The 23,028-nt window shown below is 36.4% G+C and overlaps 1 protein-coding gene across 1 annotated transcript in view; it reads right to left on the bottom strand.

The window, feature by feature from the left end:
* The window catches only part of LOC147733200 (mucin-5AC-like), a 224,208-nt gene that overhangs the window by 120,703 nt on the left and 80,477 nt on the right, over positions 1-23,028 (bottom strand). The window contains exons 17-18 of the mRNA XM_086956009.1: positions 7,313-7,451; positions 6,262-6,372 (exon numbers count right to left, since the gene is read on the bottom strand). Of these exons, the coding sequence (XP_086812135.1) occupies positions 6,262-6,372; positions 7,313-7,451 (250 nt within the window). The remainder of the gene's footprint in view (positions 1-6,261; positions 6,373-7,312; positions 7,452-23,028) is intronic.

Below are 23,028 nucleotides of genomic sequence, written 5' to 3'. Positions count from 1 at the left end.
CCAACAAGGTTAACACCGCTAGGTTACACCGTTAGAAACATGCAGAAAGAAAACAAAGGGGTTTGTTTTCTTGTTAAAAATTAAATTGGATTCTTCTTACCCTGAAAATGAAATAGAAGTCTCTTTTCTTTTTAAGTCCAGTCCAAAGTTATTCAAATATCTTCCATCTTGAAAGTTGAATGCCACCAGAGTATCTCAGGTTGTTCCAAGTATCCACGAATTTCCAAGGAACAAATGTTTTTTAAAAAAAAAAAAAAAAAAAAAATTTGGAGATAGGTGTTGAGATCTTATCTTCTTCTTCCCATCCTGCGTCGCCAAATGTAAAATAAGGATCCTCAAATTGAAGGTGAAAAGTAGAGATTTATTTGAAGAAAAGATCCCATCCACAGGTGAGCATCCAGCCAGCAATAAAATAGGATAGCAACTGCTTGGTGATCAAAGGATAACATTCCATATGAGAATCCAGTGCCTCATGACATCAGCGCAGCTATGTCATGAGGCACAGACACACAGAACCAGGATGCCACACTAGCCATTTCTTAAATCCTATTTGTGATTAATTACATACCATTCCATTAACAATAATCAGTAATTTAGCATGCAATTGTTTTTTTAAATAATTAAAATAATGAATTGCCTTATTCTGATACTAATACAAACCACAATTTTAAATTATATGAACTATGTTTTGGGGGTCTTGTTATTTGGATTAGACAATCTCTAGGTTATAAGATCTATGAATTGCCTACCTTGAGTACTGATATTCAGGGGCTAAAGCTAAGCAGTGAAAATAACCAAGATTTTTTCTTAATCAATATATATGCTAGGGGCGACCAGTAGGGAAGATATCTAAAACTGCTGAGGATCTAGATCCCTTATTGAACAATATTGGTAGAGATAAGTGTGTAATGATGGCTGGGGATTTTAATTGTACGTTCAAACCCATACCCATTTTGGATAACGGGTGTTATGGCGAAACAGATCAGCTATGGAATATTCCTAGCTTGGCCATCCCACCTGTTAAAAAGGTTACAGAGGCCGTTATGCAGTGGCTTGGTCTATGTTTGGAGTGGGATTTGCGAGCGGCCAATGGGAGGACTAAGTCAAATCTGGTGGGAAATGCTACTTTTGATAATTGCTACAGCACTAGCCGTATAGACTACTTTTTAATTAAGATGGAGTTCTGGAGTCTATTAGAGGACATGGAAATACTTGTAAGACCGGAAAGTGACCACAATCCCTTAGCAAGAAACCTGATAGTAAATGGTGACCTACTTAGAAACAATGCAACAAACCTTATAGTTGCTGAGGCAGTCCTTACAAATGACTGCCGTAGGGTACGTTGGGTTAGGTTTCTGGAAGATCCTGGCATCATTGATAATATATCAGTAGAAGTATCGGCAGCGACCAAGAAGGTTAAGCCTTTACTGAAAGATGTGAGGTCACTGGAGCAAATTGGCGTAATCCATGAGTCCCTTTTTGCCAAAATCAAAACCTTCTTTATTAAATCAGGTAGTGGGAAAAAAACTGGTTTGTCTCACTTAGGAGCCAAATGGTATGACAATCCTGCCGCAATGCTCGCAGTTCCTTGATTGCTGCTATCAAAACCAGGGTAACAACGGATATCAAAAAAGAGAGGGAAATTATAAGAGGGTGCTAAAACAAGCAAAGACAACCTGGGATGATCAACTTTGGCTTGACTTATATGAGGCCAGCCTCTCCACCAACCAACAAAAATTTTGGCAGGTAGTGAAGTGGGGAGGGACAGGGGACTTGCAAGCCCCAGTCAATCATGTTCCGGCTGAGATCTGGGTTGAGCATTTCTCAGCCCAGTTCAGAGGTACAGAGATGGGTACCCATAATATAGGGGAGAGAAACCGGCCTCCGACTCCAGCTGCTTTTTGTGATCATATAGTTTTTAAGGAATCGGAGACAGTTAATGTCCTTAAGCAGTTTCAAAATGGGAAAGCCCCCGGTATGGACTGTGTTCCAGCGGATCTTTTTAAGTATGACATGGAAAACTGGGTCCCCTACATAACTACTCTGGCCAATGCTATAGCTAAAGGTGTCAGAATTCCAGATTCCTGGAAAGGGGCCGAGATCCTACCTGTGTATAAAAAAGGTGACAAGACTAATGCCGAAACTACTGCCCTATCAGCCTTATTGACGCCCTGCAGAAGGTAATTGCTAGAATGCTGTTGGGCAGAATCCAGTCTTGGATGACTGAAGAAAATATTTTGTCCCCACTGCAGGCCGGCTTTAGGGCTAATATAAGCACAGTCAACCAAGTGCTAAGATTTGTTATGATCTATTGGAAGACTGTGTTTTTAGGGGGAGGTACAATATATGCAGCGTTCGTGGATCTTAAATCTGCGTTTGACCTGGTCCCAAGAGAAAAGATGTGGGCAGCATTAAGGAGAATGGGAATACCATCTGACTTACTCGAGTTTACAATCAGGCTACATGAAGAAAATTTTGCCAGAGTAAGGTGGGGCAGCCAGGGATAGGTGACAGAATCCTTCCCAGTGACCCGAGGAGTGAGACAGGGCTGTGTCCTGGCACCAACCCTATTCTTACTCTTCATTAATCAAGTCGTCCAGTTTCTCTCAGCAACACCGACAGATGCGCCAGTCTTGGGTGGGACTAGATTTCCCCTTTTAATTTTTGCCGATGACACCCTAATTTTGGCAAAAACGCAAGTGGGTCTCCAGACAGCAATAAATATGTTTGTGGTTTTTGTAGTCTAAATGACCTCGAAATTAACATTTCAAAGATAAAATTTATGGTTCTGACCAAGAATAAACCACTGAGGGGTCATGTAACCATGAATGGGACTATTTTGGAACAAGTAGAGATAATGACATACTTAGGAGTAGTAATAGACTACAGGTTACGTTGGAAGGAACAGATCAAGGCACTCAGCCTAAAATTTGCACATTTATCAGGGTGTCTTGTGAAAGAACCGCGTTGTTCCCAGACTAAAAGAGTTTTGCCGGCGCTTAAAATCTATAACGCAAAAATTAGTTCTGCCATACTTTATGGCTCAGATTTATGGGGGAACGTAGATCTAGCTGTCCTGGACAAAATCCAGAATAAGTTTCTTCGCAGTCTGGTAAGCCTTCCGCCATCGACACCATCACTTCCACTTAGGTTAGATATGGGCTGTCAATCTATTAAACACCATGCCCAATATAGGATGGTTGCTTTATGGAGACGCATCTGGTCCACTCCGGAATTATCCATGTGTGCCAAGTAAACTCTGGATGTGAGATCGATACAAGGGGCAGGGAATATATCCTGGTTCAAATCTATAAAGACCACACTCTTTAGAATGGGTCTCCACATGCAGTGGACAGAGCCGGGAAATTATATTTTCCCTTCGGAAAAAGACTTTAAACTACTATTCTGGGCCACAGTAAAAGAAGCCCTGGTCTTGCTCTCACAGAAACCCAATTTGACAGGTACATTTCTAATCAACAAAGTGGTTCCACAAACTGAGACCTACTGGGACACTATTACAATAAGTACTGATAGGAAATTGTATCATCAATTTCGTGTAGGGACGTTGCCATTAAAGGAATTTACTAATAAGTGGCATAACCTACAGTCTTTGTACTGTCCCTGGTGTAGTGAGCAAAGGGAATTTTTAGGGCATTTTTTTTTTGCTTGCCCTGCATATTGCGCACCGCGCCGGAAATGGCTAAAACCAATATGCAGAAGGATTAAGACACGTGTGTGTGATGAAGCGGTCAATTTTAACCTTCAATACAGCAGAATGGTTGGCCATAGGTATGGCAAAATACCTTGGATGGGCCTGGATAATTAGATCTAGGTGTTTACAAGGTGATAATAGATGAATGATAAAAGAGATTTACAAAATTTATGCCCGATGGAATGAACTTTTATATTCTTATTAACTGTGAAAAATGTCTTTCTATGTTATTTAATTGACTTTTAAAACAAGATATGTGATTGTTTATATTGTATTTTTAAGATCGGTACATACATGTTGTATTCTTGTGTATATTTTACTTGCTTGTCTTTTATGAAGAAAACTTGGAAATAAAGACGTAAAAAACTGAACTGAACTGAAATGTGTTATTATTGAAATTAATACTAACTCTAATCCAACACTAATTTCATTAATGTTTTTCAATTCATCTAAAAAAAATAATAACCCTAATGCAATCCTATATGGAACCTCAGCCTTGTAATATATGTAATTTATATAACATAAATAAAATTACATTAATGCGGAGTGCACTCAATTAATTCTAACTCTAATCTAAATTAAAATCTATTCTAAATCCTTATATTAATTATAATTCAACTAATAGCTAAAATAACTCAAAGAATACTCTATTTCTTAGCTATTGGAATCCAATTATATTTCGATTGATTACAGTAGTGCTAACCCTAATCCAAAAGTAAATTAAAGTATATAACAATAAACTATTTACAAATCATGTATTGATTATTACAACTCTCATGAATATGTTACTTATTCTGAAAAACGTTTTATTTAGTAAATGTACGCAAAATAAAAATGGTTATAAAGTGATTTCAGGGCAGAAAATGCCAGACGAAATAAAGGGGAGAAAGTAAAGGGTATTGAGATCTACTGCATTATATGTTCCAATTTGAAGGAGAGAGGAGATCATGAAACTATTCCTGTCTCCGGAGAAAATCGTGTAGGATTGCACATGAAATATTTGACAGTTTGATGCATCCCCAGAGGACTGCAAAGTGTGATTTTTCATTTGACCATACAGTGGAGATTATAAAATATAGTTAAAAAAAAGAAATATGACCAAGTCCTACTTTCAGATGTTTTTGATTTAACATGCTGAAAAAATAACTAACGAAATAACATTTAAAAAAATAGGCGGCGTGAACTGTTTAAATGCTCCACAGAAGAGCTGTAAAGTTGAGTATGGAAACATTGACACTTTAAAAGGCCTAAAAGAATAAAGCCATAAGAAGGAGCATTCCACATGGATAAAAATTGCAGGCGTATCGAATTACAGCGATAATCATATTTTCTGTCATTGAAAATGAGTCTGGCATTAATGTACATACTTTTACGATAGTTATTGAGTTTCTTTATTTATGTGATTGTATTGTGTTTGAATCATTTTATTGGCCTTTCGGCCAAGTTCATTATACCAAGTAGATAGATGGTACAACGTTTCCGTAAAAAAAGACTCAAACTGTCAAGGATATAAAGCACAAATGGAGTGCTTAACAAAAATCGATTGGTTGTCCTAATAAATGGTTAATAACAAAAACATTAGCTACATATCTTCTTTGATGTTCTAGCTACAGCTAGTCACCAGCAAACGGAAGAATCTCCAGGATTGATAACGCTCTCATCTAATCAAACAAAAATATTGAAAAACACTGGTACTTGTTGAAGCTGGATGACATTAAACTAATATGTAAATTTCATACGACCTAGGGTACTTTGAGTACTGGACAGACAAGAAATGTGATTACTCCACCAGCTGTGTGGTTGGATATTTGCCTCAACTTTGCTAAGGACATTTATCCCTTACAATGAGGTTCTTCTAATAAGAATCACATTAGGAATTTCATAAATGTTCTATTTAACTTTGTGGTTCGTATTCATTGATGCCCATGAAATAAACATTAGTGGAAGCATCATACTATCCCTGAAGAGCACAATTCAGCAATACCTTACTGCATTCAAGAAGTAGGATGTGAAATAGCGAATGGCACAACACTTAAAATAAATGTGACTTAAAAGTATTTGTCATTGTTGTTTCCTTATATTCACCAAGCGGAAACTTTTGCAAGAGAGTGAAAAAACGTAATCGCAGTATTAGTAAGAGTATAAAACAGAAAAATAAACATTGGTTGTAAAAACATTTTATAATCTCTAAAATTATATTTTTTCCGTACGCTGTGTACTTGTCATGATATTACACTCTGCCGGCATTTGGATGTAGGCAGCTGAGCTGTGTATAAAGATGCTTTACCACGCAATAAAAATGATTGATTCTAAAATTATATTTTCCAGCTATTACAAATAAAAGTACTAAATTTCATAAGCGGGTCTGCTACATTAACGTTTGATATTTTTTCTTGCAGAATACATGATCTAAACAAATAGACTGTGACATGGTCATTGCTTAATAGTTTCTGAAATGAAAGTATTTGTTATGCTTATGTTTATGTACTAAAACGGAGGCCCTCAAACAACACTGGCCTTTAAATTACACCATCATCTGAAGTACCTACCCCAAGGGAGAGCTTCAGTGCTTTGGCACAGGTCATTCCACTGGTGCTGCAGGGGACATTTTCGATGATGACGCTAAAAGTGCCCTCTTGACTTGAGCTGCTGCAGTAATCCTGAGAAGAGGAATGAGTCGGGTTATTAACAAATATTAATAAGGGTTACTAATCAGTTTTCCCATTGCCTTATTATGGGTGCACCTACCTGTCAGGGGATATCTGAGGGGATTGAGGACCACCTTTTCCTGCTCCAGAAAGCTGCTATCAGGGGAGCACTGTCAGTGAGCCCCTGACAGTTTCTTTGCCTCTGCCCCCTTCGTCCGTAATATGGCGCGGGCTCAGGGGCAAAGGGATTCCTTCATGCAGATGAGGGAACGCCCTCTCGAGAAGGCACTCACTAGCAGTGTATGTGTGTGAGTGCTTTCAGTATTACAAAGGCAGCTGCACAAACGTCTGCAGCCCATTCTGTAATACCAAAGTGCCCCGGGGGCACGCAAAGCGGGTGCAAATGCCTGTTGAGCCCCGGGGCACTGTGTGTAATAAGACCCCAGGGGTGTGTGAAATTCACATAATTTAGTATTGCTTAAATATGTACAATTTAGGAATGAATGGACTTATGTGAAATGCAAACCTTGAATTTACCACAATATTTTAGCAGAGCATGCCTCCTTGCATCCATTTTGGAAGTGAGGATGCAATGAGGACTATAAAAAAAGCAAACAAACGCAAGTGCAGTGAATGACAACAACTCGCATTCTGTTTGTTTTCATTGTTCCTGTGCTCCTGCAATAGGATTTTTATCCAAACACAAATGAAATTATGCGATGTGGTATACGGGGTAATTTTGGAAGTTCTACATAACAGGCTTAAGGTGAAATGCTGAAAATTATGCACGATTACGCTGGCATATCAACATAGACAGCCAGACTTTATAAAGGCCATTATTGTTAACTGATGAGGAATAGGTTGCTTTTCAACTACTTCTATAACAGTGACATTGAAGGTCCTAAACCCCTCTACCTCCCCCTGACCCCCATGCCCACAGTTGAGCCAGTACCTGCGCCAGGATGTATTCGCAGTTGCCGCTGAACCGGAATCGGCGGTTGTCGAAGCTGACGTAGTTCCCCTCGCCATATGTTGTGCAAGACCCCAAGCAAACCCGGTTTGTACAGGCCCAGGACCTTTGTGTGCAGTTGCTGCAAAGAAACATACAAAACAAGAAATTACTTAGTTAGGGAGGTGGAAAATAGGATGTCCTCAGTCATGGGCTATAAAGGCCTCTCTATCAATGTATGAGCTGAAAATAACGCTAGAGGGCAGTGCTACTCCCCTACACTTTGTCTCATACACTACAATTTGAATCAGGCGCACAATGCCTATAGCGCTAAAAGGACTTTACCAAGCCGCCATTGTGTCTCTCAGCCTGGCTGCTGCAGCTTGAGCTGCTGTGGCATCAGGTGAGCAGTGTGTGGAGTCCTATCTCCGAAAACACCTGAGTTTTTCACAGGTCTTTAAAATACCGTTTACATGCCTCTGTGAACTGGTTGACAAGTCTTTGTTTGTTATTTTCACTGATTCTTGTACACCCTGAGTCCCCACTCTGCCTAGTCTTGAAATTTTTTCTTTTACTGCCACAGTGGGAGAATGCATTTAGTGAAAAGGCATCTCAGGAGTAGGGATGCCACTTTCCAAAAGAAAAATAACGGCCATTTGTTGTTCAAAGAGTCTGCAAAGGCCTCGCCTTGACACTAAATAAATGGGGTTGTAATTGAAATGATATGTATTCATTTGTAAGATGACTTTTCTGTCTTTGTTTCCTTTAATTATTAGTCATGGGTCATTAATGCAACCACGGGACACATTTAAAAGTGCTGTCTATATTTTATGTTTGAAGAATGCACTGAGAAGTGCTAAAAATATTGGCTTTAGGTGATTTTGCTTATTTCTGTACTGGCTGGGACATCAAAATACCAGTAGAACTGGAAGAAATCTGATCAGCTAGCAACCCTAATCAGGAGTTTAAAAGTTTGTTACAGGATCACCACATTACTTTATACCTCCACCCTCCATCCCTCATTGAGGCCATAATAGAAATACTTTAGCTTATATCTGAATTTTTATGCCAGTTTTCAATACAATGCTGAGTTACTGCAGGTGTCTGGCAATACATTCTGCATTCAGACAACTCACTCCTTATTCTCTCTGCTCACCCTTCACTTTCACGCCCACCCTGCATTCTCAGCGATTAAACTGCACTCACACTGCTCACTATGCACACAAGCTTTTCACCCGTCTCCTACCCAGTACTCACATGAGCACACTGCTCACTCTGCACACACACAACTCTTCACTCACTTATCACTTTCACCACTCACCCTACACTCACCGGGAACATACTGCATTCACGCTGTTACCCTGCACTCACACCATTCATCCTCCTCTTACTCTGCACTCACACATGGACACCGCTCAACCTGCACTCACATCGGCCACACTCAACTCATGCCCCGTGCCATGAACTTACCCCATTCTCCCACTACTTAACCAGCAGTTGCATAAGCACACTGCTCGCCGTGCACTCACAGTGGCCACATTGCACTCACACCACTCACTATACACTCACGCTTTTTGCCCTGTCCTCAAACATGCACACTACTCACCTTGCACCCGCGTGACACTCCACTCACCTGTCACGCTCATTATAAATCTCACTCAAACAAGCACACCACTCACCATGCATTCATTCCTCCCACCCTACTCTCACAGTGTCACATATAGGCACGCCTGTCACTCACACAACTCACCCTTAACTTACATGTGCACAGCACTAACCCTACACTTACACCACACAAACAAGCACAACACTCACCCTGGAGTCATACCACGCACCCTGCACTTCCTCCTCTCACCCTGCACTCACAAAGACAAACCTCTTCATGCATGCACTCTGTTCATCCTGCCTGCACACAGATGATAGTCTGCCGGAACTCATAGGGACACACCGCTATGCACTAACTCCTCTCACCAGTCAATCTCACAGATCACCCCTCACTCATGCCGCTCACCCTGCAACACACCCAGGCACACCACTCACCCTTGATTTACATCACTCACACCCTGCACTCACTCCTCTCACTGCACACAGTCCTGGGACTTGACACTCACATGGGCCCTCCTCTCACATTGCATTCATGCAACTCACTCAACACTCACATGGCATATTTTTCACACTACATTCGCACCACTAATGCTGAACTCACTCACAGTATCCACCATCACACTGCACTTACATGAGCACACCTCTTATTCTGCACATATAAATATTACACAGCTCTCATGACTACATACATATTTCTACAAGGGCACCTACATAATACCTGCTCTTTCCGTTGTACTAGATGCCTACTTAATTCCATCTGTAACAACAGGGCTGGTGCAAGAGGGGAGAGGTGAATGTGGGATGGCACAAGCAGGGAGATTAGGGCTTGGGCTTTGGGGTAGGGTGCTGGATTGAGGATCGTGTGAAACCTTCAGCCACTCCTGGCTTTCTGTTCATCACAATGCTTCATTCCGAGATGTGTTTCATTTTTTTTAAAATGTAAGTTGGGTCTTAAAAACCCCAAAATGCAAAGTGTTACTGGGTAAAATCCATAGTTGTTGAAGAAGTCAAGCATTTCGTAAGATCAGTTGGATGCTTTGATATTACATGTTAGAATACGGACTAGTTCATTTCCAATACTGTAACTGCTTGACCAAATATAAGCCCCGTACAGCAATTTTAAGGAAGTCAACTTTTCATTCACATCATACTTGTAACAAACATTGATAAGTAAATATATATATATATATATATATATATTTTTTTTTTTAATAGAATATATATAATAGGTTTTTATTAAGCTTTACCAAATGAAAAGGCAGGTATAGCAGAAGCAGCAGAGCAGGGATATTGACTAATGGAAGTGTGAGTTGCAGTGTGTCTGTTCAAGAGTGTGACAGAGTACAAATGTGCGAAAGAGTGCAAGAGATATAATGAGAATGTGAGTGTGAGAGAATGTGTGAATGTATGTCTGCTATGCATGCAAACGTGCTGCTGGTCTGGCATGCTGGAGGTTATTCTTGCCTTCTTGACAAGGGAACTAATAGCATATGGATTGGAGGTGTTACCTATGGCAAATTGCAGGCCCTGAATTGCTTCTATTAAGACAACATCATTGGCTGTGGGGATTCAAACTATCTAACTGAGAACGCCCCAGCCCAGTCATGCCCAGCAACAGAAACACAGAACACACACCATAACACCTGTGAAACTGATATTATAGGTAATTCTAGTCATAAGATTTACTGTACTGATTTTATAGGGGGTGTCAATGGCAAAATGCTGACCATTGTATACTGGAGGAACTTTTTTGAGGTACCCATGACTTTGGCCAAAGTATCCATTATGAATCACTGACAGATTATCGATTTCTAAAAAATCGACCTACTATAACATCGAGTCTCTAATATCAATAGCACTAATATCGACACCCTATACTTAACATGAAAACTACAATAATAATATCGAGCAAACTATATCGATGCACAAAAATATCGTCTACAGAAATATCGTTAGCATTATTTTCGAATACCATAATATCGACACTCAATACTACATATACCACACTACAATAATATCGATTACAAAAATTTCGATAGCACTATTTTCGTCAATATCAAAATATCGATAGCTAAAATATACTCCTTTTTTTATATATAACACCAATAAATCTATTCTCTAAGTAATACACACATTTCTAATGACTTCACTAATGTATTTTCAAATTATTAAGTAACATTTAGTGTACAATATTGTGTATTCGCAAACTGACAAAATTTGTATATAAACTCTTTGTAAACATACTTATTTAATACTTAGTACTCATTTTACATAATCTTTATTTATTACAAGACTTTTATTTTACATAAATATATCATTTCAATTCCTCAACATAAACTATATAAGAAGATATCTCTTAAATGTTTTACTTAAAAAAAATTCAAACTAACCAATAGTAACTCGTCTTTACATATCTGACCAATCAGATGGCAAACTTAATTACACATAGACTATATAAACCAATCACAAACAGCCATACAAGTTGCAGGAAATATTCTTCGTGACCACATACTGCCAATTTTGGAAGCACCATTCATATTCTTCTCTTCAAGAAAATTCGTCCTGAAACTACAAGTAAGTAATCATATAGCTCTGTTAATAAATTCTAATTTTGTGGTCTATTAATTATAGACCAAGATTTGTAACCTAATTTGTTATTTATTTATGTACTTTACCTTTAAACAGACTCTACAAACAAATCAAGTTATACTTCAACTTCAAGATACAGGACACTTTAAATTTAAAAAAGGTATCTACATATGTTTAACATTTACTTAACGTTCTTTGCCAATTATTGGCCTAATTTAAAACTCTATACTTTGTTTCGTAGCCTGTAAATCTTAATACATAGTGTGAAGGCAGAATTTGTTGAGGAAAAAACGTTACAATGCTGTGTAAAAAATATTTTCTTCCTGTTCTTAAATATGTTTTAATGTGCTTTTACTCATAATACATGTGTCATCCTCTGTTCTTTTTAGCAATTAAGTAACAATGCTTTATAACAAATGTGTATTATTTATATAACATATAAACGCTTTAGTAATTTTAATCAACTTTCTCTCTAAACAGAACTCAAAGGTACAGAAAAGAGATAATTCACATCAAAGAACAAACATTCTGCTACTACTATAATTCTCTTGGTAAGATCATAAATAAAACATAACTAGTCTTTATAAACTCTATGGAATGTACTAGAAATAAAATGCCTCTTGTTATGCATCTGTTAGTATAATCTTCCTGTTCTTAAATATGTTTTTTTGTGCTTTTACTCATAATACATGTATCATCCCCGGTTCTTTTTAGCAATTAAGTAACAATGCTTTATAACAAATGTGTATTATTTATATTACATATAAACGCATTAGTAATTTTCATCAACTTTCTCTCTAAACAGAACTCAAAGGTACAGAAAACAGATAATTCACATCAAAGAACAAACATTCTGCTACTACTATAACTCTCTTGGTAAGTTCATAAATAAAACATAACTAGTCTTTATAAACTCTATAGAATGTACTAGAAATAAAAATGACTCTTTTTATGCATCTCTTAGTATAATCTTGGAAATGTCTCTTTTTAAATTCAAATAAACAAAACTATTTTTAGAGACGTTATAACGTAAAACAAAAGTTACCAAGAAAAAAATTGTAACTTTTCCTATAACATACTTAATTATTTCTCAACAGACCGTGGCAATAGAAGAACAACATCTAACTGAACAAGCATCTACTTTCGATGAATAGAACATTACTGGTGGTAAGTAAATTACTAGAAGAATACTAGCTTTATTTAAAATCTTTTATACATTTCAGATTGTATTAATATTTGTATATTAACTTTTCTAGATAGCAGAAGTCAAGAATGACTGATGATGCAAGATTTATTACATCTCAGAAAGGCAAATTTTTGTTATGCTATATGGGCTACATTTATACTCAGGAGAAACAAAAAGACCTTAAAGTGAATTGGAAGTGTACAAAATATTACTCCAATAAATGCTATGGCCGTGCTACAACAAGGGAAACTAGTGTTATAAATACCACTGAACATAATCACCCACCAAACATCTCTGAAATAGAAGTGAGATCCACTCTTGAAAATATCAAGGAATTAAGTACCAGATCAGAACTACCTACCAACGTAATTCTGAAAGAATTACTACCTAAAGTTCCCAAAGAAGCAAGAGGTCAGCTACCATCTATTGCTACCATTAAAAGAACAATAGCAAGAACAAAAAAAGCAAGTAGACCCAATATACCAACTCCTAAAACTTTTGAAGAAGTCATAATTCCGCCAGAGCTTGTAATTACTCATAATGACGAGCCATTTATATTTTATGATAATCATAGCAAGGACAAAAGAATAATCATGTTTGCAACTAATAACAATATAAAACAATTAACTGAAAGTACTACTTGGATGATGGATGGTACTTTTTCTATATGCCCAAAACCTTTCTACCAGTTATACACAATTCATGGGCAATATCATAATACCTGTATCCCCTTCATATATTGTTTATTACCAAACAAACAAGCCACTACTTACTCAGAAATCTTACAAAAAATAAAGGAACAAAGTTCTGACTACTTCCCAATGAAAATCATCATAGACTTCGAGCAAGCTATGATTAATTCTATTTTGAAAAGTTACCCACACACATCCATTCAAGGATGTTATTTTCATTTCAATCAATGTCTCTGGAGACATTTACAAAAATCTGCCCTTAGTGTTGAGTATGCAACAAATATAAATTTTGCATACCAGATCAAACATCTCATTGCTCTGGCATATGTACCAGTAACTGATGTGGCCGAACATTACAATTTGTTAATTGAAAGTCCTTTCTACACCCAAAATGAGCAAAGACTCGCCCCACTTTTAGATTACTTTGAGGACAACTGGGTAGGAAGACTACATAGGTCAGGCCACAGACGCCAGCCAAAATTTGCAATTCCCTGGTGGAATGTCTATCTACCAACACTCAACCAAGAAGCAAAAACGAACAATGCTGTTGAAGGTTGGCACAATGCCTTCCTCTCTTCTACTGGACGTACAACACCCACATTACACAAGCTAGTCTCAGCTATACAAAAAGAGCAAAGCTTTCAGGAACTACGTATGCAGCAATCAGTCATACAACTGAAACCAAAACTCTCTAGACAAACTGCTCAAATGTATTTATATCTTCAACAGCAAGTCCAACTATATCCTACAACAAGAGGACTGGAATATTTAAAAATGATAGCCAAAACATTGAACTAATTGCTATAACTAAATTAATTGATAGAGATCAAACAATATCCTTAATGTAAAAAAACACATATTTTAATATAATAAAAAAATATTTATTTAGTCTAATTTATTTTTTAACACTATTCTAAAAAGACTAAATAAATATATTATTATATCACAATATTTGTTTTTATAAACTGCTTCCATCCAAATAAAATAACATACATTTCTAACTTACCTTTAAATAGAACATCATAAAAATAATCCTTTACCGACAATACAATGTGTAAATATCAAAGACTTAATCCAACAAATCATTAATTATGTTTTCTTTAACTCTGCAAAAACTATCCATCATCCAAATTAAACGACTATTTAAATGCCATTTAAAATAACGACTGTTATCTTAAAGTGTGATACATATTTCACAGAACTCAAAATATAAAGGAAGAATGTAAATCATCTCCGTTCTAACAACTGAAACACACTTCCTTTCCCTTAAAAAAAAATTATCGGAAACGGAAATAGCTGTTTCAAAATACGAGAAAAAAAAACAGCTAAACAATCCCACCGACATAACACTAACGAGTATCCCAGAATATATAAACATAACATTCCTATTTATTTATAATTTAATTAAATTATACCACATACTCATTAACTCGAACTATTTTAAATGGCTCAAAAATTTGCGACCGAAAATACGTATTGATTCCACTCCATTATATGTAAATAGTCATACTTTAATTACCAACCCCAAAATAACAAAATATAACCTTTAATTATAATTTACAATACTTTAACAATATAAAAGTAGATTCGTACCTACTCAAAAGTGAATCTGCTTCCAACCGCGACTTTCCCTTTACCAAAATAACGCAAAAAGACAAAGAGTGGTTACAAAATAAACGATCCAAATTATATGTAACTGTGAAAAGTACTACTATAAATGTCGATTATTGTTATATATATGGCTCTAAATTATGTGTAATGTAAAAAAAATTGTATATTATATTGTGAATAGAAAATGTTTTTGCCTGTATATTAATTATATATTACATACTTTTAATATTTATTACATTAAGTATGAAAATATAAAAATATTTAATGTAATATTTATTAAAATTATTATATAACAAAATGTGTAATATTGTATTTGTTTATCAGATTAAATTGTTTACAATATGACTAATATGTGAAAATTGTTATGATTAAAACGTATTTATTAATAATAATAATCATACATAAGAATATTGTAATGTTAAAAGAATCATTGATGATGATGTACATGTTCTAATTAGGATATTTATATTATATTATAAATTTAAAAGTGTTCATATGTTAATATCATCATCAGTATATCACTATATGTATTAAAAATTTGTGAATTATGTTTTTCATTACACATGTTGATGTTTTATTAAGAAACAATAATAGTATTATGTATGTATAATATCATACATTGCATTATGTGAACTAACCATTTTTCTCTACAAATTAAAAGTACTTGTCAAGAAAATTACTGTAAAATGTGATTATTAAAAGGACATTGTCCTCCATTTTTGTTTATATGTATACCAAAGATAGCTTAATAAAATGTATATATGTTCGTATATTTCAAGTGTTGAATAAAAAAATTTACAGGAAAGAAAACTGGTGTCATTATTTTGTATTACCTATGACAAAATCACTTTTATGTATTTTTGCAAATGTATTATAACTGTAATGTTCTATCTATTTCTATATACCACATGTAAATAAATAACATACTATACACTGAAGTTATAAAAATTATTATTCATACACCAATATACATATAATATCAATATTTGAAAGACACATAATAAAATTTTTAAATATTCCGACTCCAATAACCATTTACTTTAGGTAATTGCTTCTCAAAAACCGTGATTAATTTACAAATGGAAATGCAATCACCATTTAATTAGAGTAAGTGCAGGACACAGAACATATTACATTTACTCTTCCAACTCCAATTAACAATTAATTTAATTAACTGCAGGACATTAAACAATAATTAATTACTATAAAAAATCAAATGTAAAAAAATGAATAATGTAATATCATTAAATTTAATTTAATATAATAATTTTAATTTAAATAGAATCTTAATTTATGTTTTCCCTGTACCCCTATAATAAAAAACTGACCCTGAAACCTAAAAATACCCCTTTACCCACAAACTGAAAACTGACTCTGAAACCTCACAAAACCCCTTTACCCACAAACTAAAAACTGACCCTGAAACCTTACAAAACACCTTTACCCACAAACTAAAAACTGACCCTGAAGCCTAAAAATACCCCTTTACCCACAAACTAAAAACTGACCCTGAAACCTGACAAAACCCCTTCACCAACAAACTAAAAACTGACCCTGAAACCTAAAAATACCCCTTTACCCACAAACTAAAAACTGACCCTGAAACCAGACAAAACCCCTTCACCAACAAACTAAAAACTGACCCAGAAACCAAAAAATACCCCTTTAACCACAAACTGAAAACTGACTCTGAAACCTCACAAAACTCCTTTACCCACAAACTAAAAACGGACCCAGAAACCTAAAAATACCCCTTAACCCACAAACTGAAAACTGACTCTGAAACCTCACAAACCCCTTTACCCACAAACTAAAAACTGACCCTGAAACCTTACAAAACACCTTTACCCACAAACTAAAAACTGACCCTGAAACCTAAAAATACCCCTTTACCCACAAACTAAAAACTGACCCTGAAACCTGACAAAACCCCTTCACCAACAAACTAAAAACTGACACTGAAACCTAAAAATACCCCTTTACCCACAAACTGAAAACTGACTCTGAAACCTCACAAAACTCCTTTACACACAAACTAAAAACTGACCCAGAAACCTAAAAATACCCCTTTACCCACAAACTGAAAACTGACTCTGAAACCTCACAAAACCCCTTTACCCACAAACTAAAAACTGACCCTGAAACCTGACAAAACACCTTTACCCACAAACTAAAAACTGACCCAAAAACATACAAATACCCCTTTACCCACAAACCAAAAACTGACCCTGAACACTTAAAATACCCCTTCGCACATACACAAAAAACAGACCCTAAACGCACAAAATGTACCTTTGATAAAACTACCCACCCTGATCTACTATAAACTCTACATCCCACTCCTAAAAATATGATACATTTATGTATTTAATATCTACTACATTATATATTTTTGATTCTTTTTACTTCATACACAAAATACCTCAATTTAGAACAACAACCTAATAGTCTTCATAATTTCGTATTTAAATAATATTTATATAAAATTTCGATTCGAAACTAAAATGAAATACAAGGCGAAATTTTTAGTTCTATGATTAGAGTATACTTTGTTTATACACTACCCACCCTTATCCCCTTGAAAATATACATCCCACTCATATCATAATTAGACAAATATTTTTAGAAAATATATGAAAATTGTATAATTACAAATATATTTTAGTACATAGACAACAGCAAACTTAAAAAATAAGTACTATATTCGAAAATAATCGATATCATTTCGCAAAAATCGAAATATTAATTTCAATTTTAGAAATTTCGCAAATTTATATGAAATTGCGAAAATTTAATTTATATAATTACCCTATATATTTTTAAAACACTACCCACCCTTATCCCCTATAAACTCTACATCCCGCTCCTAAATTTATAGTACAAATATTTTAAAAATTTAATGTAATATTTTAATATTTATAATTCTTTTTTGTACATACTCAAAAATTATTCATAATGTTTAATGTACTCCCTAAATTTCGATCAAATTTCGACTACTCCCCAAAAAAAATTTTAAATATCGAATTTTTGAAATCTAAAGGAAATGCGAAATTTAAAATTTTACAATTTCACTATACTTTTTTAAAACACTACCCACCCTTATATCCTATAAACTCTACATCCCGCTCCTAACATTAATATACAATAATTTAGTAAAAAAATAAATATTTAGATATATTTACACAATTTAATAATATATATTCAAAATCAAAGAACAAATAATTTAACAATACTCAATAATTTTATATAAAATTTCGCATTCGTAAATATTTTGAATAAAATTTCGCAAATTTATAAATTTACTTCAAATGCGAAATTTATTATTCCATATTAACACTATACTTTTTTAATACACTACCCACCCTTATCCCCTATAAACTCTACATCCCGCTCCTAGACTTCTAACTAGAAATAATACAATTAAATGTAAAAATTATCTTATATATAAACAACATTTAAATAAATCATTACTTAACATACTTTAAAACATCACTTTTACATATCGATATTTTTGACAATCGATATTTTCAGCATCGATATTACTGATTTCGAAATTCATGTCTTCGATATTTTTGACACACACATAAATCGATATTTTCTACGACGATATCTTTGTTTTCGAAATTTCTTACCATCGATATTTTGGACTCGATATTATGGTACATCAACATTAACAACTCGATATTTTGACTGTCTACCATCCATTATACTGTCATATTGAACATACTCCTTGGCATAAGGGGCTCACCCATGAAAAAATTATGACCTTGGTATAGTGGAAGTCATTTATGACTTAAGACATTTGAAAACAACAAGTTCTATGCCTAGGAAAGGCCAGTCTTTCCTGGTGCGCCATGAAAGTACTGGAATATTTTATGAATGCCCTCTAAGAGTCTGTAGTGTTTTAGCAAATTTGATCCCAAAAGTTTCAAAAAATTCCCAGGGAAAAGTCTACTCTCCCTTAAATCCTCTACAAGAAATCTGTTAACATATTTGACTTGCTGGAATTTAAGAGAAGCATCATAACACACCACTTACATAGATCATTTTTCCTCATATAATGGCTATGAGGCTAGCTCTAACCCATATTGGGAAATGTTTGCCCTGCTCCATTGCTGGAAGTAGGGCTGGCTTCAGGTCAATGGGACCAGTGCAGCTGAACCAGGCATTGACTCTGGTGAGGGGCGCTGTGTTTAAAAATATTTTTGGGTTAAAAGCACATGCACTAAGGTGCACATTGGCCTGAATGAATCTGTCCGGAGAAAACAGCAGGGGTGAGATGATAATGACACAACTTGGAATTCTGGTCCCTGAATTGGAATTTATCTCAAACTCGTAATTAGGACCTAGGAATGGTAATTTTAGCATCCTCCACAGCCTGGTTACTCACAAAGGACTACGTCACAAACAGAGCTTAGTATTACACGTCTTTATTCATCTGTGTGTAACTGCAAACCCAACATTCTAAACCAACATTCAGTGCATTTTGCTATAACGCTTACATCATAGTTCTACGAAGTCCATCTGGAGCTAAAAGTGTTCTATCTTTTCTAATTCGCAAGTCACTACAGCAAACACCACCTGTTTATCCCACAAGTCTGATGAAAGCGCTAACCCAGGGGCAGCAGTTCCCAGCAATGACAGGTGGAGAACCTTTACATAAGATATGAAATCACAATGGAAGGTTAAAATGGAGTGTCTAAAACCGGCACTAGGGTTCTTGGCACCATTTGTTAGCCTGCTCCAGTCAAAGGTAAGAAAAAAATTATCATGTCTGCAATTCACCTTGATGCTTTTAAGGGAAAATGTGAAACACACTTCCCCCAGTATGCACCAATGGCCTTGGAGTATATTTCATTGGTTGTGCACCATGGCTCTATGTACCCATGCTGATAAATGTGTCATGAGTAGCTTGATTCAAAGCTTACTGAACAGTTACAGAACAGATCAACACCATAGCATCATGCCGAACAAATTGTAAAATCCGAGTGAGAGGAAAATTAGTGAATGAAGAACGATTAACATGCTATTTGTGTATTGGTGGATAAAGAAAGGGTGTTTTCAAGTTGTTGACTGTGGTGTTCCTGAAAGCTGTCTGCACATCCTACAATACTAAAACTGAAATGTCCATGTTAGCTCCTGTAATGAACCTAAAGTTTTTATGTTATTTTTGAGTAATGTTGGGGCACTTGCAAGACAATTTTACAGTCCAGAACTAATCGGACATTTTTCAGTAACACTTACTGGTTTATGCCAGTTCAACGCCTATTGTGAACGAGATAGCCCTTATTATACATAATAGGGTCTATAGTTATGGGGAAGATTGCATCATATTTACACGACGCAACGTGGTACGTGTGCAACGCAAACCTCAAATAAGATTCAAGACGCCACGCAAAGCCACTTTACTGGCCCTGAGTGGAGAAGTGTGGCTCAATGGTTAGAGCGGCAGACCTTGATGAAGAGGTCTAGCCCGAGTCCAGAGTTCAATTCCCGCTTCGGCGGGTCTTGGGCTCAATTTTCGCTGACCTGATAATTCTCGCCTCGGTGCCTATTCTAATCATGGGTCCCACTCTGCAACTCTGGGCAATAGCTTGCTTAATCTCCACAACGGCACCAACAACACTAGGATGCCTGGCTTCACCTTGGGGGTGCCCAGGAGTGGAAAGCCAGGAAGGGTTCCACAGTGATATGCGTACAAGCGCCTGAGATACCCCTACGGTGGTCGATTCGGTGCGCTATACAAATACTACTACATTTACATTAACATTCAGTAAATCTGGAGAAACGCGACATAGCACAAATTGCTGCGTTGTGTTACACTGCATTGGGAATGCATTCCTTGCTCGTTGCGTGGGTGTTCCCATGCAACGCTCATGTTTTTATGAGCATTCCTGGATTCACCAGAACTAGTAAACCAGGGAACGCCCTAAAAGGTTACTCCTTCCCAGTGGAGGCCTATCAAGGAGAAATATCTCAAATTCTCCTCGTTCTCTACGTTTTCTATGTGTGCTGCATTTAACAAGGATTGTTTTTGCGCAGTAAGGTGCCCCACCCTTACAATGAGCCATATGCGGCTGAAAATTACCAACTGGCCCAGTCTACCTTCACGTGCCTGGTTGGACCTATAAGTAAACAATTGCATATTTTGTGTAGGAAAATGTTCTTATTACTTTATATCAACTGGTGCTGTCTTCGTTGTTACAATTAGCGCTTTCATTTTTTGATGACAGTACAGTATTGTGTCCAGAGCTGAAATGTATTTATTTATGTATTTATTGTTGAGTTTTATATAGAGCTGGGTAGACCAGAGGGAATCAGAGTGCTTTACATGTTATGGGAATACTTTTACAAGGGGTATATAAAAGTCAAAGAAAAGAGCAAAACATCATTAGGTGGCTATAAACTAACAACTGTTTAATACAAGGATGCATTGAGAAATGGCATTGGGACAATAACGGAGATTGAAAGGGTCAGGTGGCTTTCTTAAAGAAGGCAGACAATGAGGGAAATGCAGTGCAGCTTGTGCTTATTTGAAGTAGTGTTTGAGAAATTTAAATTTAAGTTTTCGTTTGAAGGATGCAATAGAAGGGTTGCAGCGGAGATCCTTGGGGAGTGAGTTGCAGATCTTGGGGGCATATCATCAAGGAGAGCTGATAAAAGTATTGCCGCTTTAGCGTCCGTTTTCGGGTGAAAAGCGGCAATAATTATATCGCCTTATCAGCAAAGACACGCTATTGCGTGTTTTGCCGACTAAGCACCCGTTACATCAACGCCCAGCTTTGCATCGCTAATGAGATGCAAAGTGGGCATAACACACAGAAATTACCAGGAAAACATCGCTAAGCGACATTACTCCTATTATCAATCTGCACGCTAACCTGTGCAGCGATGATAAAAGGAGCGTTACCCGCACTTATCACAGGTTTCTTTACGCCTGCTTTTCTTTTGACTAAACCATGATAGCCAATGGGTGGTGGATCATAGGGCTGAGACCACCCAGCCCTTTCAACGAGGTATCGCCTGACGATGTGCGTTTATCACTCGTTTTCCAGCGATAATCGCACCTTTTTGCAACTATCGCTGGTTTACATATCGCATCGGAGAGAAGCGTTGCTGATAGTATGCTATCTCGGCGATATAAACCAGCGATAGCCGGCGATAGTTAGCCTCGCGCTAAGCGCACTTAGCGATAATTATCGCCGGCTTTTGCTGATATGCTCCTTAGTACATTTCCTGAGAAGAAGCATGACTGGGATGATTTCTTCTTTACATTAGGAGGAATGAGAAGAAGTGGTTGGAGCTTCTCAGTGCCCGGACTTTACCTGCTCTCGAGATTTTGTTTTCTAAGTATTTATTTTATTTTTTATAAAAGGCTTTGTGGGTGATACAGGCTGTTTTGAAGATTCATCTTTCTTTGATGGGAAGCCAGTTCATACTCTTGAGGGCAGGAGAGATATGATCAAATCTTTTGAATCCTGTGAGGAGTCTGGCAGCCACATTGAGAACTGCTGTATGGGGCATAAGGTGACATTTTGGGGCTCCTGTCACGAAGGCATTGCCATAGTCTAATTTTGAGATGTTAGGAGATTGCACTACTGTTTTAAGATTGTCTGGAGGGATAAATGGTTTTATTTTTTTAGGTGTCTGAGTATGCAGAGTGCTTCTTTAACTGAGTTGTTAATGTGCTCCCTCATCAACATGTTAGTGTCCAGAGTAATGCCTTGGAACTAAACTGAGTTAGAAAGAGAAAGAGATCAGCTAAGCACGTCAATATTCTTGGTTCATTCTTGGATAGGTAAGGGATTGTTTTTGGGGAGGAAGAGTATTAGTTCTGTCTTTTCAGGTTCAGTTGAAGGTGGTTGGCGTTTAGCCATGTTTGTTTCTTAAGTATTGTGGTGTTCAGATATTGGAAGTCACAGGGTGATTTTATTTTGTAGTAGAGGTGTGTGTCATTTAACTCTTGCTTGGCTCAAAATTATGGTGAGTGGTTCCATAAAGAGGGTAAAAAGGACTGGGGAGAGGATAGAGTCTTG

This window comes from Lissotriton vulgaris, chromosome 2_1, assembly GCF_964263255.1.
Source record: "Lissotriton vulgaris chromosome 2_1, aLisVul1.2, whole genome shotgun sequence".
NCBI lineage: Eukaryota > Metazoa > Chordata > Amphibia > Caudata > Salamandridae > Lissotriton > Lissotriton vulgaris.
This window is presented reverse-complemented; position numbering and strand designations above follow the sequence as displayed.